This window comes from Solanum dulcamara, chromosome 2 (genome assembly GCF_947179165.1).
Source record: "Solanum dulcamara chromosome 2, daSolDulc1.2, whole genome shotgun sequence".
Taxonomy (NCBI): Eukaryota; Viridiplantae; Streptophyta; class Magnoliopsida; order Solanales; family Solanaceae; genus Solanum; species Solanum dulcamara.
In genome coordinates this window covers 69141747-69160919 of record NC_077238.1, presented here as the reverse complement: position 1 = coordinate 69160919, position 19173 = coordinate 69141747, and the positions used below count along the sequence as shown (strand labels likewise).

The 19173-nt window shown below is 33.1% G+C and overlaps 1 protein-coding gene, 1 long non-coding RNA gene and 1 other non-coding gene across 3 annotated transcripts; all 3 read left to right on the top strand.

Moving 5' to 3' along the window:
* Window positions 1-1284: 1284 nt before the first annotated feature.
* LOC129876543 (uncharacterized) lies at window positions 1285-2086 on the top strand. Its single transcript, XR_008763384.1, has 2 exons — window positions 1285-1548; window positions 1822-2086. It is a non-coding gene; the product is annotated as an uncharacterized LOC129876543 (long non-coding RNA).
* Window positions 2087-7864: 5778 nt separating this feature from the next.
* On the top strand, window positions 7865-7948 carry TRNAL-CAA (transfer RNA leucine (anticodon CAA)). Its single transcript has one exon. It is a non-coding gene; the product is annotated as a tRNA-Leu (tRNA).
* Window positions 7949-12269: 4321 nt separating this feature from the next.
* Window positions 12270-14135, top strand: LOC129876534 (delta(8)-fatty-acid desaturase-like). Its single transcript, XM_055951994.1, has 2 exons — window positions 12270-12675; window positions 12783-14135. Exons 1-2 carry the CDS (start codon window positions 12483-12485, stop codon window positions 13907-13909), a joined length of 1320 nt encoding a protein of 439 aa, XP_055807969.1. The 5' UTR covers window positions 12270-12482; the 3' UTR covers window positions 13910-14135.
* Window positions 14136-19173: the final 5038 nt, after the last annotated feature.

The following is a 19173-nucleotide window of genomic DNA, read 5'->3' as shown; positions in this document are numbered from 1 at the left end:
AAGTCAGATTTGCTTGTGTTTAGCTAAAAATGTTTTTGCTAATGTGATTGAATTGTCAACAACAAAGGAGTTGTGAGAGAAACTTGAAGAATTGTACCAAACCAAAAATATTTCAAATATGCTATATTTAAAGGAACAATTTCACAAATTGCAAATGGACGAAGGTACAACTATTTCTGATCATCTGAGTGTCTTGAATGAGATTGTTTCTGAATTGGAATCTATTAGAATGAAAAATTGATGATGAAAACAAGGCACTTCGACTCATTTAGTCTCTTCCATCTTCCTATAAGCACATGCAACCCATTTTAATGTATTGGAAGGAAATTGTGATTTTCTTGAAAGTGACGAGTAAATTAATTTCTGAGGAAAAAAGATTGAAGAATGGAGATGAAAAATCTCAAAAAAATTCAGCTCTTGTTGTTAAAGAAAAATGGAAGAAAAATAAAAGCTCCAAGAAGAAAGTTGTTTGCTGGGATCGTGGTCAACTAGGACATGTTAAGAGTAAATTTCCAAATAATGGGGCTAGTTCGGCTGGAAGCTCCAAAGGAACTGCTATCAATGTTGTCTCCCTAGAAGAGGGTGAAGATATTCTTTTGTAAGAAAGATAAAAATCCTCATGGCATGAATGCTACCTTTAGAATTGTCATGAAAGAGGATGTTTAATTGGTACCTGGTCCACAAGTTTGCACATGGGCATTGGTTGATAGGTGATGCAAGGTGTGTGGTGGAAAGGATGTCGACGACTAATGAAATCTCAAGAAATCAACAAGAGGGTTGCACCATAAGTTATTAGCAAATTTTTCGACATGAGCCAAAATTGAAATTCTTGAAATTGTGAGGTGATTTCAAGTGAAAATTCTTGGATTGGTTTTTCAATCTGAGTGGATGTACTCTTTATGGTGTGGATATGATAATTCTTGATATTAGAATTATGATTGTCGGTGACAGACAATGTGAAGGTTATAGTTGCACATGGTTGGCCGAGTTTAGAATCAGGTGAAGAACTGATTCTGTTATGTGTAGTTGGGCAACTGCAAAAACCAACGAGTTATATTTTTCTTCTTTTACAAAGGTGGAGATTTGTTGTATTTTTTGAATAAAGAAGAAAAATGTCAAACTTGTGGGCATTTGGTTGGTGGAAGTCAAGAAAGAAGGCTAATTGTTTTCACACATTTTGTCAAATATGGTGGCATAAATGTGTTCATAAGCACCAACCATGCCTCTAAATTGCCTATAAATAGGCATCTCCACCATAAACACAATATCACCAAAAATTCAATTCTTTGTATATTAGAGGAGAGGTTTAGAGATAATTCTCTTGAAGATCTCCTTAAGAATAGTATTTTAGGAATTGGGGTGCGTAAGAGAAATATTGTGTATTATATGGTTGTAACAATTTTTCATATGGTAAATATTTTTCTGGGTTGTTATTCTCTTTAAATCTTGTGTTGTTATTCTCTTTAAATTTCTCTGTTATTAATATCTGTTTGAAGGTGGTTCGAAAGGGACGAAAATTAGTCGGTGGTTTTTTCCAACACTATGATGGTAAGATTTCTTCATCAATAAACATACGTTTTTCTTTTATTTCATAACATGATATGATCTTCATGCAGAAAAATGATGCGACAGCAAAAGAGAAGGAAATTGCACTTTTTACTTTCAATGAAATCTCTCTGAAATGTAAAGAAGCTGCTAATAGAGCAACGGAAGATCTTTTTCATTGAACTCATTAGCATGTTGATATCTTGTATACTGTACACTATTAATTTTCATTCAGGACTAGTAGTTTATGACTTCTCACTGAATTACATTTGTCAGGTTCTAAGAGACACCAATAATCTGGCAATAGAGTAACGGATGAAGGAATTCAAGAATCTTCTACTATCATAATGTTACTTCCCTCATTCTTCCTTGAGGTTTAAGTGTACCTACATCAGGTTATGGAAATATCTACCAATCCTAGCTACTATTTGTATAGTTTCGAAACAGCTAAAATTACTTTCCTGTTGAGAACTTGTAAGGATGTTTACATTTCGATGTGAAATGTCTTGATAGATGTAAAGCTTGTGACTCTTGTGTTGAAGCTGTGTTCTTCAGTTACCGATGAAACTAGAAACAATGAACCAAATATGTGGAAACAGATTTCTTTGATAATAAGTGGAAGTGATATAGTTCCTATTAGTTAATAGAATCACCACTATAAATTTTGAAGAAAAAAGTAGAATTAATACAACCATATTCTACTTCTTGATCATCATGCAAGACACACCACTCAATTTGTCATGACCCTGACGCACCATGATTGACATCCATACTAATCCTTCGGAGGAGAACCACTATTACAGCCCAAACTAATAACAATCGCAAGAGAATAAGCAAATTAAGGTACTAAACAGATTAAATATAAGAAAAAGGGCGTTGAGTCCCCATAAACTCAGCCAGTTCAATTAAACATACGGAAATACTCCTAGAATGTGAAAGTTGATGTACCAAAATTCTAATGAAACCACAAGTCTAAGGAAGGGGATGCAATCCCCAAAAGTCATAAAATAAAACAAGTGTTTGAGAGTCTAGTCCTGAGTGAAGGACTAAGATAAAGAAGAACACATGGTAGCCCGACAGAAACTGACTCACCCTTGAACTCTGATCAACTAACGGTCTTCTATGCGAGGTCTCTCAACAGCCGCCTGAAGATGTCCCGTACTCAACAAAGACAGAGCAAATGCAGTATCAGTACACAAAGACAACGATGTACTGGTAGGATCACGCGGCCAGCCAGTAAGTGAGACATGAATAAGTAATTATAGCACAATAAACACATATATATAGGACGTCTTACCACTCATTATTTCATAAACAATACTTAAACATACTTACCGAATAACAGTTCCAATTATCATGATATTTCAATAAAGGATCCTCTCATAGAACCTACAAACATTTATTAGTGTGTCGGAACGTGACACCCGGTCTAAAATTGTGTCGAAACATAACACCTGATCCAGTTATGTGTCGGAACGTGGCACCCGTTCCAAAGAGCACATGGTTAATGTAATTACTGCTAGCACTTCCAGCGCCCCCACATGCATGCCATTGTTTCTTGCAGCTTATCTTGTTACTTTCTGATACCATAGAAAAGATCAAGCTTATCAAAGAAGAGGTACTTTTTGTTTAAATTAAGAAGTCATCAACCACTGGTCAGATAATTGTAGGGTTTGAGGAGGAGACAGAGTATTTATTGTCTTGGATGACTTGTGTGATATTGCAACAAGGCGTTTTCCTCAAATTCAGAAAATAAGTAGAATTATTTTAATAAGTCAGAAAAAGGAAGTGGCTTTGCAAGGGAAACACCACTTATCTTCGATTGCTCACACTAGAAGAAAGTTGAAAGCTATTAGCAAAAAAGGATATTCGGAGAAGAATGTCGCCCTGATGAACTATTAATTGTTAGAGAACAAATTGTCCAAAAGTGTGACGGACTTCCTTTGGTACTTGATCTGCTTGGTGGTGTCATTTGCAAGGATGAAGGAAAGGTCGTTCAATTGAGGTCCATATTTTTTTTAAAAATAATTAAAAAAGAGAGCACTATAATAATACCAAGTACAGGAAGGGGAAGGGGAACACATACACACAGACTAAATTGGGAACTTCAAGACCTTTCAAGAACGATACTACAAGATGTTTTGGAAAAACTGTGATCAAACAGCTCGAGTTATCAAAAGACATACAAAGCTGTACAAAAATCTCTAATTTTTTTTAAAAAGAGAAGTTGGATTTATCAATTCTTTTTTCATTCTAACAATTAATAGGGGATATGATATATATCGTCAACAAGGCCAGATGATTTTGAATAGCGTTTTAAGTTATATACATTGATGGTGTAAATGAACTCTTTTTGAAAGCTACAATATAAGGCTTGACATGGAGAGTTGCGAGTTGTTCTAGATCAACATATCCTGATACTTTATGCCGTCAATACTGTCAGCTCGGTAAAATAGCTAGCCTGTGCAACACCCTTGTCATTTTTGTTACAAATGGTGTAATCTTCAGATGCTTATTTTAAATACTAACAACAGTGACGGCAAGTTATTTGGGAACTACATTGTTCTCATATTAAACACACACAAATACACCTGATCACCTCACTCACAGACTAGAATTCAATCGGCACACACAGAATCAGCTAAATTCACACAGGAGACTCTTCATTTATTCACAGCATCAGTCACAGGCACACAAAATCACTTGACAGACACAACAATTCCCTGTGCAACAACTTTGGGTGCGCACAAATAAGCACTTAAACTTTATAAAGTTGAATAAATAGACACACGTCCTATGTGGCATTTCGCGTTGCAATTTACATCCTACGTGGTGTCCTACATGTAATATGTCATATAGGACTCATGTGTCTACTTGTTCAACTTTATACAAAGTTAAGTGACTTGTGCATACCCAAAGTTGAAGAACATTAATGTGAAATGAGGCCAAGTTAAAGGGCATGTATTATGGCACTTATATATATAACCTAAGTTGTGACTTATCTGTGATGTATTTTTTACCCAATGACCAATATTACATGTATCAACATCCATTATGTGTGCATGATTTTGCTCAGAAGTGGCATTTAATTTGATCAACACCTAAATCCCGCCTTTTTACGTTTAATTTTTCCCTCGCATCACTTTGATTTTCCAATATCGCTAGTACCTTTTAAAGTAACTTCAATGGTATCATCAGTGTGTTTGTTATTTAGAATTCTTTTTGAGATGACATAATACATAAATATCTCTTATAACTTGACTTCAGCTCACATTTATGCCCTCCAACTTTGGGTGTGATCAAGTAGACGCTTAAATTTGTATAAATTAAGCAAGTAAAAATATGCATTCTACATGGTATAATACATGTAGGAGTCCACGTAGGACACAAGTTACCATGTAGGGCACATATGTCTACTTATTCAATTTTATACAAGTTAAAGTGCATACATATGCACATTCAAAGTTAGAGGCATAAATATTAGTTGAGGTCAAGTTAAAAGGCATGTTAATGTATTATGTCTTCCTAGATCAAAGGACAACTAACTTCATCATGACCTTGATGCTTACAATAATTGCAATACAAAGGCAAATTATCATATACATTCTTCTAGAAAACCTCGATTAACTTACCAGATTTTCCATCCACAAACTGTAGCCTTATACGATTTGGAAGCTTATCCATTAGATCAAGTATAACCTTAACCCTAGTTGTGCTAGGACTTTTTAAAATGGAATAAAGAGGAAAGTTTGACAAACAAATTGAAATAGAGGGAGTATTAATTAGAGGTGTAAAATCATGTTCGAAGGTTTTATTGAGCTGGAGCTGTTGAGATTTTTTACTTAACCTTATTAGGAGAAAATGTACGTGTAAATGAAAAATTAAACTATGTTATTTTGCATAGATCCTTTTAATTCATAGTATAGAATTAATATTATATAAAAAAAAATTGTAGTTCAATGCACAAAGCATTCCGTGTTAGCGAGGCCCGGAGAAGGACCACACTCCAAGGGATGTGACGTAAATAGCCTACCCTAGCGCAAGCATTAATGACTATTTTATGGCTCGAACCAGTGACCTACATGTCACACATAGATAATATTACATTTTTTCAAGACTCTCCTTCCAAAGTAACATTATATATGTAAATCTAGTAACAGATTCACATGATATGAAAAATACTAAATAAACTTAACAATACCTATGACAGATAGAATCATAATATGAAAGTATTAAATAATATGACAATACACGTGAAAAATAGATTCATAATATGGAAATATTAAATAATGTGACAATACACATGACAAATAAACTTGTGCACCTATGATAAATCACCTTGGTGGTCCTCTCAAAGTTGCTCAGACTTATTCAGTCAAAACATCTTCTTATTTTCTTCTTTAATTATTTGATTTTCTAATGGAAAAGAGGACTAGTGAGGATAAGCAAAAGATTGAAATGGAGTTGAATCAAAGGATAAGCAAAAGATTGAATCAAAGGAAGAGCCCCTGCTACTTTATTTTCTTTCAAAGGAAAAAAACCTTGTTCAAAAATATGGATGAGCACTTCAACTCAGATCGGAGCAGATGTCCTTTTCACCAAATAGAAAATCAAATTTCTATGGCTCCATAAATATAGAAAAAATAATTGATAAATTTCTTGAATTGAAGTCAAACGATCGTCAACATGATCATGTTGATGTGAGCAAATCAAATGTTTGTGAGGCATTTGATGATGTGTCTCTTGTTGTTGGTAAATCAAGCACTAAATGGCTTACGATATGAGTAGACTACTTAAATGTCAATTCTATTCTAATTTTCATTCTCAGTTGCAATGTTCAGTCAGCATGCCTCATCTTTATGACCTTGGTGTTTGCAAACCATTTTACTTGACATAAAATTTTAAAAAGAATGGAACACTTTGGAAATGTGTGGTCTAAATCACCCTTTGACTGTTTGTGTGGTCATAAATAATTTTATTAAGGGCCCGTTTGGTTATTTGAGAAATCATATAAGATAAAGTTGAAGTTTTCTTTGGACATGTAATTTAAATTTTTAAGTTGTATTTTTTCTCATAAACATAAAATCCCTTAAATTGTGAAAACTATTAAAACTATCCTAATTCTTTATACAATCTTACCAAATAAGCAAAAAATTTATAACAAAAATACAATATTAGTTCAATCAAAAAGTAAACTTGAACATGAGTTCAGAGTTATAGTATACTATTCTTTAATTTGAGACGTTTGTTAGCCAATATCATTAGTAAATATATCATCATGTTCATATTCCTTAAATATTTCATCATTCCTTTGGTATTCTCGCTAAAATTATATTTTAAAATGGTGATTATTTTTATTTTTTTTTACAAAATTTAAACTTGTGGATCAATATTTATATGTGAAAAATGTGAAATCATGCTTCTTGGAAAATTTGAAATGTTCAAATGTTGATTTTATCTCGTGATTTGAAATCAAATCACGAGATGAAATCGCGTGCATATCCAAACACCAACTAATTAAGGGTAAAAATGAATTTTAAAGTTCAATTGTTTTTAATTATAGAAAAAGGTGACATTATTTTCTAAGATGAATTAAGAAAAAGTGTATCACATAAATTGAGACAAAAGAAATAATACGATATGATGGTTAATAATCATAAGTAACTTTTTGATACACTACCTTCAATTCACCAGAATTTTGATCCTTGATAACCAACATTACACGATTCGGTAAAGTAGCAAGCAAATCAACGTAATGTACCTTAAAAAAAACCCTTATGTTATATGCTTATCCCACAAGTGTGTGAGATGGTAAAATTTGCCATCTCAACTATGAATGCTTATTTTCCCGGACCCTGCGCATAGAGGGAAATTAAGTGCACCGGGCTGCTCTTTTTTTAACTATGAATGCTTATTTAGTTAATTTAATTTTGCAGTTAGAACTATGGGACAAGTGCCACTGCCACATATCCAAATATGTACTAAAAAAAAGGATTTTCCATTAAATGATATTTCATGTATTATTTATGTTCACTAATCCATTTTAATTTGAGATTATATTAAAGTTGAAATCTTTTGGTCTGCTGAAAATTTCACTACTTAGATATATATTAATAATTAATAGAAGGATGTTAGTACAACTTTCTAAACTTTAATATTAGCAAAAGAATGTTTCAAAAATCTTATCCAAAGATTTTTTTAAGTTTTTATAAGCAAAAGTTGATCAAAGGTGAATTTAATTAAGTTGAAATAATGATGATCTCAAATGTATAATTTATATAACTAATTTAATGTTAATCAGAAAATTAGTAGCAATCAAGTCAGGATGGCCGAGTGGTCTAAGGCGCCAGACTCAAGTTCTGGTCTTCGTAAGAGGGCGTGGGTTCAAATCCCACTTCTGACAATTATTTTTAAATATTTTTCCTTTTTCCTAACTCATCATATTGAAGCCACACAGTTTTTGTGGAATATGGTACATGTGAATTTGGACAACTTTTTTCAAAAAAAATTAAATTTACGTATTTAAAAATTACATATAAAGTTATAAGTTACGATAATTGACAATTCAAAATATTTAAAAAGTATTTTAAAAAAATATGATAAAATTAAATATCCTTTAATTGTCTTGTTAATAAATCAGGATTCCAATTTATAGAGGTTGGATATAATATAGTCCCAATGGTAGGTGTGTATGAATAAAGAGTTACTTATAAGATGTTAGATACTTTTAGTGCTATGAATTCTTTTGAGGAAAATTGTGTGGATTTTGTCTAAAATGAATAATATCACATTATGTTAAGATTATTTTAATTTGAGTTGTTTTAACCTAATAATCGGTATCATAACTATTAATAGTTTGGTGAAACGAATGACTCGACTTAGTGCCTTTACACATCTACGTTCGATTTGATTCCTTTATGCATACTCTAAAGACATATATAAAAAAGGTATGTCGGGGAGCTTTGATGGAGATAAATACTCCATTGATGTGAGTAACACACAATTAATCTCTACATTAGCTCATAAATATAGTAGTGGATCATAAGAAACTTAGTTTAAGGGGGAGGTTAACTTGTTAAGTATGTGTGAATAAAGTTCCATATTAATGGTTGAAAAGAAGAAAAAAATTGCTTACAAGATGTTAGGACTCTTAGTGGTGTGAGGCCTTTTCAGATTTGCTAAAATTATTCGAGGCTATTTTATCCTAAACTTTTCTTCAAGAGGCATATCCCGTAAGATGTTCAAAAAGAGATGAAAACATCAAATATTGTTCTTTTTCCAAATCGAAGTAATCAAGAGGTGATTTTCCTTAAGATCAACTCAAAATATTGAAGTGATGCTGACATTCTTAGCGATCAAATACATCGTGAGGAGATTCAAATCATTCTACATTTATGAAATATGCTACTAACAATCATAAAATCATCAAAAAAATTCAGAGAGAAGAATCAAATGATAAATTGAATTGTGCTCACAAATATTCATCATTAAACTTTCATCTTGTTCATATTTTATTTGTGGTTGGAGTTTATTTTACGTACTTCAAAAATTTTGTAAACAAATAATTTTGTAAACAAATTGGCAGTGAAACCAAATTTGTCTTTCATCTCTCACAAATTAAGTTTGCAAAATCTGGAGCTGCAAGTTAAAACTACACAGATGGAAGCCCTATTTTTATGGATTCTTCAAGTCTCATCTTTGAGTTTCGTCAAGCCTATACTTCAACAAGCCTTGAAGTAGGGGCATCTGTAGATATCAAAAATTTACTGCGTTTGAAATAAGCCTCTGCAAGACGGCCTCAATTCATGTTCTTCAAACTCTAAGGTCAGTTAGGATTTTTATAGGTTAGTTTATCCAAAATTTTAACTTACGCCTATAAAAGTGGGCACATCCATTGAAGAGACATTCTGAATATCCCATATCTTAGGCATTCACAAAGAGATCAACACATCAAATATATTTTCTTTTACAAATGTTAAGTGATCAAGAGATAGTTTTCCTCAAGATCAACTTGAAATATTGAAGTGTTATCCGATATTCTTGGCAATCAAATACAACACAAGGAGATTCAAATAATCCTACATTCAAGAACTACAATACTAACCATCCGTGAATTACGATTCGGAGAAAAATTAAGAGAGAAAAATGAAAGGAATATACAAATATATACGCACAATCTTGATAAATAAAATTATATCTTTTTATTTATTTTGTGATTGCAGTTTATTTTCTATACTTGAAAAAAATTGTTGCAAACATGGCACACCCAAATAGTGGTACCAAATCTACCCTTCATCTATGTATAAACATCAAAATTTTCTACTCAATTTGAAATAGGCCTCTGCAAGATGAGCTCAATCCATGTTCTTTAAACCTTAAGGTTCGTTAGTATTGTTGGAGGTTACTTTACCCTAAATTCTATTATAGTTCACACATATAAAAGGGGTCACATACTCCCTTAAATAGACATCTCAAATAACTCATAAATTCAAAGTTATTCACAAAAAAAATTAAGACATCAAATATTGTCTTTCTCAAAGTCAAAGTGCTCAATAAGCGATCTTTCTCAAGATTAACTGGAAATATTGAAGTGCTACACAATATTCTTGGGGATCAATTACATCACAAGGAGGTTGTTTACATCATCCTACGTTCGAATATATATATATATATATATATATATATATATATATATATATATATATATATATATATATATATATATATATATATATATATATGAGAAAAGAATTAAATAAATACACAAAATTATACTCACAATTTTAATAAATAAAATTACCTCCTTCTATTTATTTTGTGATTATAGTTTATTTTCTGTACTCCAGAAAATTTATTGCAAACACACAAATTTCCCCAAGTATGGAAATTAATTCAAGATTTGGAAATAGTGACCATTCCTGTGAAAAGATGTGTGAACCTTCCCATGGTCCATCTAAACGAAATTTCCTAGTTTTTCAAATTAAATACTCCCAATCAAACAAACATAAATAAGGGTCTCCATTCAATTCGTACAACTTGTATTGGGAAAGTTATTTATTTGTTTGCTCACTAAGAGTAATTACACTCGCTAATTAAATATAAAAAATAATAATAATAGTTATGTATAATTATATATATTTTTCAGCTATTATTTTAGTGGACAAAAATACTGATAAATTAAGGAAAAATGACACGAATTAACAAATATATACTAGTTAATTAATATACATAGCTATAGTTTAAATTAATTTCCACTCGCGATAAATCTTTTCCAGTAATTAATATACATACCTATAGTTATTCAGAATTTGTATAATTAAGCTCCCAATTGTATAAATTCAGAATTTCCTAATTGAATAAATCCAGATTTTGTATATGCTTATCCTACCATCAGATCATGTATATAATCATAATATATACACATTTGATTTGTATAAGTTCTGATTTTTTTTTTAAAATGTATAAATATAAAATTTGTATATACTTACTCTGTTTGTATATTGTCAGCGAATTATACAAACGGATTTGTATATTCGCAGTGAATTATACAAACGGGTCTGTGAATTATATAAACAACTGCTATAGCTATAATTACGGAATGTAATTACCTAAACTGTAGATAATTTGGCCTATTAAAATTTTTATAATAGCTATTTGTCAAATTTTCACTTAAATTAATATGTGATTAATAGTTGGGCCTACAATCCCCTTTCCTCCTCTTTTCCTTCACTTTTCGTTTTCTTCCCAACAGACATTGCAACTCTTAATTAAAATTATTACAAACAATTTTCCTTGGCTTTTAAGCAGCTTAAATGGTTTATTCTAACTTATAATTATTACAAACATTAGAAAGTTTTGGTTGAGGTGTTATTTTTCTACTATAAACGGACTTTCTTCTTCTTTTTCAAAAAGAAACTTTGATAGAAACAAATGTTTTAGGAAAATGAATCCCGATCATAATGTTCTTGGATTTAAGTTATATACAATAATGAAGATGACACATGAATAAAGTAAACATATAATTGAGAGAAATTATGACTTAGACATTAATAAGGATAAAATAGTCATCTACTCAACTAACTAATATTTCTCAAGAAACTTTTAAATTTTTTAAAAAAGCCAATAATTTGAGATAGAAAAAGTAGAATACTATAATTCGTGAACCAAATCATTATATGTATAGATCAAATTGTCAGATACAAATATAGGTATAATATTATTCTTATTCTTCTTTCTTTTTAATCGTGATAGACAAAAAGGTCTCCAATTAATTCCTATTTGGATAGTGAATTGCAATTTTGCGAGACGTGAAAGTTAAGTGAATTGCAATTAATTCCTGTTGTAGTCTGTATTGGAGCTCCGACTAAATGTGAATTGCACATTTCAGAATCTATTATAGAATTTTCTCCATATTCAGAGTTCGGAATCTGAGACTTTTGATTAATAGTGAAACAGTTCCATCACATATTACGTTAAGGCTACTTTATCACAACCCCACCCCCACTCCTCAAATCCCAATGTTACATGAACTACTTTTTTTTTATTTTTTTAAAAATAAAAAAATACCGTTTTAGATGTTCCTCTATCCGTACTTCTCTCTCTAATCACAAATCCATTTCCCATATCAAAACAAACTCAATAAAGCCTTTTAAAAGGATATAATAATACATATATTAATGTTCACAATCCCTTTTCTTTTCTATATATATATATATTTCATTCATAAAACCAAAAAAATAAAATAAAAAATCAAACATCCCTGAAGTAGTTACAAACATCTTTAGGGTTGTTCTGATCAGCCCCCCTAAAAAAAAAACCAACCCTTTTTTCCTATGTTACATTATTGTATAATCATATTATTAAAGGGGTTGGTTTTTTGTTCTTGATTGTTAGATCTTTTTAATTAATTAATAATTTTTTTGTTTAATTTATTCATCATGAGTGATGATAAGAAGTACATTACGGCTGAGGAATTGAAGAAACATAATAAACAAGATGATTTGTGGATTGCAATTCAAGGCAAATGTTACAATGTTACAGATTGGGTGAAAGAACATCCAGGTGGTGATATTCCGATTCGTAGTTTGGCTGGACAAGAAGCAACTGATGCATTCATTGCTTTTCATCCAGGTCCCGATAGTTTAATTGAACCTATTGCTTTGAATTTAAATTTATTTATACATATGCAAAAAAGTTAATAAATAATGATTTATTTTGAATTTGCTGACTCTATATAGGTTCTGCTTGGAAATATCTTGACAAGTTTTTTACCGGATATTATCTTAAAGATTACGAGGTTTCAGAGGTGTCTAAGGATTACAGGAAACTCTGTACTGAATTTTCGAAAGCAGGGCTGTTCGAGAAAAAGGGTCATGGGGTGATTTATTCCTTATGTTTTGTGACATTGTTGATGTCATTGAGTTTCTGTGGTGTTTTGTGTAGTAACAATTTCTTGATTCATATGCTTTCTGGTGGACTATTGGGATTTTCTTGGATGCAAATATCTTATTTGGGTCATGATTCGGGTCATTACTTGATAATGACGACTCGTGGATTCAACAAATTGGCACAGATTCTTACAGGAAATTGTCTTACTGGGATCAGCATTGCTTGGTGGAAATGGACACATAACGCTCATCATGTCGCGTGTAATAGCCTTGATCATGATCCTGATCTACAGCACTTGCCAGTTTTCGCTGTCTCTACCAAGTTTTTCAAATCATTGAACTCTAGTTTTTATGGAAGAGAGCTAACATTTGATTCCGTAGCCAAATTCTTTGTAAGTTACCAACATTTTACGTATTACCCTATAATGTGTGTGGCTAGGGTGAACTTATTTATCCAGACATTCTTGTTATTGTTCTCGACGAGGAAAGTACCAGACAGAGCTTTAAACATATTGGGAATTCTTGTTTTCTGGACTTGGTTTCCTCTTCTTGTTAGCACATTGCCTAATTGGACAGAAAGGGTGTTATTTGTGCTTATAAGTTTCTGTGTTACATCACTCCAACATATACAATTCACTCTTAACCATTTCGCGGCTGATGTCTACGTTGGACAGCCAGAGGGGAACGATTGGTTCGAGAAACAAACAAGTGGTACTATTGATATCGCGTGTTTTTCGTGGATGGATTGGTTCTATGGAGGATTGCAATTCCAACTTGAACATCATTTGTTCCCAAGGTTGCCTAGATGCCATCTGAGAAAAGTGTCTCCAATTGTACAAGATTTGTGCAAAAAACATAATTTGCCATATAGGAGTTTGTCATTTTATGAGGCTAATGTTTGGACATTAAGGACTTTAAAGACAGCAGCAATGCACGCCAGGGGTCTTCTTTGGGAAGCTGTTAATACTCATGGTTAATATTTGGACTTGGAGAATTTTTCTTACTAATAAGTACTAAGTAGTATGTTTTTAAGTAATGTGTGTATTATATTTTAATCTATGTTGTTGGGTCTATTTTTGCTGTGTTGATATGGGATTTTGTTTTAAGCAACCTCCTTGGATCTGCTTCAGCATATATTTATGCAAGAAAAAAATATTGATTTGGTTCTTTCGTTTTTATTATTTGGACATAGTTTTTTTTATTGGTTTCTCTCTCATTCAGTGTTTGTATTCGTATTTGAGCTCCAATTAAAGGGGGAAGCGCTTCCTTAGACCTTAACAAGATTTTTTTCATGCCCATGAAAAAAAAGATTATATGGAGGAAATCGAATTATCACCAACAAAATGAAAGTTCGTGCTTTTCATTATGCATTTGGTGGCTCCTATAAGGCTATAAACAAGAGATAAACTGGCCTACTGGGCATAAGTCGAGAATGTCCTCTATGTAATGTTCCACAGGAAAGTATTAATCATTTATTCATTTGATAAAACTAATACGATATAGAGAAGATTAATTTATGGCTTTCATGCAAGTTAACACGTACAAATCAAAAATAAATTAAATAGACTGCCATATGGTTTACATTATTACAATGGCGAAGTTTTACAAGAAGACATTAAACATTCTCTCCCTAAAAAAGAGCAAAAAATTGACCACTGAAGCTAACTCCGCCAGAGGACCACCCCCTTGTAAATCACTGGACCCACCAGACCCACTAGATATTCAAACACCAATGGAAGAGGACAACCATAGGAAACACTCTTTCAAGGAGATCCTCCTAAATAAACCATCAGATTCAAACAAATCTTACAGTAAAGTACAAAAAAATGAGGAAACTCCAGATGAAAGTGGAATGGAAGAAGAAGAGTCCCTAGACAATTCTATTCCATTAACAACAAAAGAAAAACTAAGAATCTATCAACCATGGAGATTCTTGATTATTGTCAAACTGATGGGTAGGAAAACACCCCACTAATACCTCAAAAACAAATTGATCGACTTGGAACGAGACATAAATGACGGCCAAATCCTTCAACACGGTAGCATTAAATATAAGAGAAGCTAATTTTCAAATTTTTCATTCATTTAATGAATAAGGGTCCACCTCGACCCCCGTCCCTAAGGCTACTTCCATCTCCAAAGGAAGAAATGCTACTTCCTCCATGGAAGCCACCGATGTAGAAAATAATCACCACACCTTCACAGGTGAAATGACCCAAACCATCATTTCAATTAACTCCTCTTCCAAACCTACTTTTTTTAGTAATGAGGAAGGAACTCCCCCCACCAGAACCAACCCTGAAGATCACAAAAGCAAAAATGAACACCCCCTTCCCTCATCCTCTGGTTTTTATGTCAACGCCACCACCGACAAACCATATCCAGGAGTCTTGGTTGGAACTAGCACTCTAAGGGAGGTCAATAACGCTGACAATTTTGGTGGGACATTAATCTATCACGATCCGACTAGGACCTAGTTGTAACACGACGATTAGAATTCTGAAGAACTCCAACCAAGCCTCTTAGCATATCATTCATGAGCATATAAGGAAATTAAACAATAAGCTAAATTGAGATACGAAAGACAAAATTTCATATAGAACATAAGTCTCAAAATGGGAAAGCAACAACATAGACTCATCCTATCTAACATGCCTCTAATACTAGATAGGGACATGAGACAATCTTCCAGCTCACCCAATAGACAACATAGAGTAATGAAGTATAACTGTCCGATGAGAAATAAATGTCATGTCTTTGAACTGTGAGGACTCACCAATAAGAAGCAAATAGTAGACTCTAGCCACGAGCGGAAGGAGAATGAGTGATTATCGATCCCTACATTATGATATAATGTAGGCAAAAATTATGCGTTAGCACATGAAATGCACTAAGTAAGTGAGATTATACATGAACAATAAACATAGGACATAATCAATATGAATCATGAGATGCAAGACCAATATATTTAGAAATATGAGTAAAAATCATGAAAATGTTAAAACACTTATCTCATTGGCCAATGCATCAAAAGAATACCATAATCATCATAAGAACTCATACCTTAATTGAAACTGTATGGGATAGGACCTTTAACTAATATATAAAACTATGCGAGCTAATACATGGAATCTAATGACTCCTGCATCCAGACAAGAGAGGCTACCTTGCCAAGACATACTCCATAAGTAACTCTTTAACTGCGCTATGTGGATCTAATAGCTTTGCCATATTGACATATGTAAAACGACGCTTGCCATATTGGCATATGTAAACCGATGCGGGCAACGTAGTTTGAGACGAAAGGTAGCTACTAGAATTTTCTTGAATAACTAACTGCGTTATCAGACTGAAACCTACCTAAAAGTCCTCTCGATGCTTAGTCAATATCCCAACGGAACTCATAAAACATGATCATAGATATCATAGGGAAAGATAGTAACTACCTATCAATCTATCTTTACAAACATCATAAAATATCTTATCTAGCATCATCATCGCAAAATCATAGGATTGGCTCATCTATCATATAACTCATGCAATGTGGGTGTAGGCTTTCTACCATTACATATCTTTGATCATAAACATCTTTAGGGACTTAACTTGCCCTATCTTTAACTTTGCTTGAGACATTATATAATCATCATTCATGAACTTCTTTGTATAAAACATCTTTAATTCATAGCATAAAGCTTTCATAAAAATACAATCTGAAAATCATGATCATATTTCATAAATCATAGTTGAAACTAACATATAGCATGGGTCATTGAAATTCAAATTAAAATCATGCAATATGATGTGAATTATGCATAATTAGATTAATAACATTGAAGAATATCAAAATTGAGAAGATCCAATGCAAATCATGGAATGAGGGCTTTTTGATTGAAGAATTCACAAAGAAACTAGGGAGAAAACTTTGGGATTCCATGTGTGGAAGGTACCCATGGATAAAGTCCCACATACCTTAACCTTGATTAGTACTGGATTGTAGAGATTGAAAGCTTGACCTTGAAGAACCCTTTTGAATTTGCTTAAGAGAGAAGAAAATCTTGAGAGAAGAATTGGGAGAAAAGACTTTGGGGTTTTAGGAGTTATGGAGAGAATGAGAGAGTTAGAATGCTTTAGGGTAGTTAATAGGCATGAACTTAGAGCCCGTTTGGATGGGCTTTAAGTTGGTCAAAACCAACTTAAAGCCCCTTTTTAGCTCTTGGACGTGTTTGCCTAATGCTGACTTTAAGCCATAAAGTTCTTAAAGTCAGTCAAAAATGAAAAGTTAGGATTCCTAACTTTTTTTCTAAGTGCTTAAAGTCATTTTCTTTGACCATAGAAATTACTTTTATATCCCTTATATTTTAACTAAATTCCCAAACTAACCTTTTTATTCTTTTAACCCTAAAATTCACATCATTTTTCTCATTTAAGCACTTTTATCCAAACACTCAACTGCTTATTTATAAAAATAACTTCCAGCACTTCAAAGTTCTAAAAACACTTCATACATAAAAGTTATTTTTTTAAGCCCATCCAAACGGGCTCTTAGTCCCAAAAATCATCTATATTCATTAATGACATATAGGGAAAATACTAGAATAACTCTCATTAAAATTGAATTCAGGACCCAAAACGGGCCATCACCACGGACCGTGAAGGGTACCACGATCCATGGTCCCCTCCATAGGGAGGGACTTGAACTTTTTCTGAAAAAAGCTTGGGAAGGATGCCCACCATGAGACCCACCATGGCCCGTCATAGGAACCACGACCCTTGGTGGTCCTCTGTGGTGGTTTTCTTGAACTTCAAATTTTGGAGTTTGCATGAAAGTTTCAAAAGTTCCTTCACGGTCCGTGGAGGCTAGTACGATCTGTGAAGGTGGGTCGTAGAAGTGACCTTGATAGGAGACGTGCAGGGGTGTCCACCACGTAAGATACCACTTAGCTGGGAAGGGACCACATTAGTCATTCATAGCCCGTGGTCCTCTTCACGGCCTATATTGGGTCCCGTGAAGACCACCTAGTACCCAAAAGTTGAGATTTTTTGGAATTGCATCTTTTGTTCCTCATTTTTTGACTTTTCAACTTTTGGGGTGTTACAATATCTCCCCCTTGAAAAAATTCATCCTCGAATGAGACTCAAGCTAGCATGAATAGAATAGGAAAGGAACATAACAACCCAACATAAATGCAAAAATATCTCGATAATGCATAAAATATAAAATCTTTAATCTCAAGCACAAACATAACTTTAAAACTCATTTTATGAACATGAATGGATATGAACCCATGAGAACAACTGAAATACATGATTTGGGCTGATCATGAAGGAACTAAATACCTCAACTAGGAACGGAAGGAAAGAGATGAGGATATCGGGACATCATATCAACTTCGACAGCCTATGTAGCACCCTCAACCTCTTGGTTCCTCCATAAAACTTTAACTGAAGTTATTTCTTTATTTCTCGACTTTCTAACTTGCCGGTCCAAGATCTCAACCGAAACCTATTCATAAGAAAGATTCTTCTTAAGCTCAATGCTGTCCAATGGCACAATAGAGTTAAGATCACCAACAAACTTCCTCAATAATGACACATGAAGTACCGGATGCACCAATGACATATCTGAAGGCAAATCCAACTCATAAGCCAACTTACCAATTTGCCTCAAAATCTGATATGGGCCAACATAGTGGGGACTTAGCTTTCCTTTCTTACCAAAACATATCACACCCTTCATGGGTAAAATTTTCAAGTAAACCCAATCATTAACCTCAAATTCAAGTTTCCTTCTTCTTACATCCGAATAGGACTTTTATAGGCTTTGAGCCATTTTCAATCTCTATTTAATGAGTCTAACTTTATCCATAGCCTTAAATACAACTCTAGTCCTATCAAAGCAACTTCACCTACTTCGAACCAACTTGTCACGCCCCGAGAAGGTACCCTAGATGTGACCGGCACTTGAAAGCCATTTCTGACCTTCAAGCGAACCACCTAACTCAATCATTCCATTATTCAGTCATATACGCTCAAAGGAAGGCTCAATTATAACATGTTATTTACAATATGGGGGCCGAAGGCCAAATATGTTTAACTCAATAAGATAAGTAAAATAGGACTTCTCAACAATAGCAGTCCAACCTTCCCACACTCTAGTCTATGAAGCCTCTATCAAAGTCTAAAAGGTGCCAATGACAAGTCCATGGCTACTAACAATCCAAAATAAAGGAAGCGACAACAA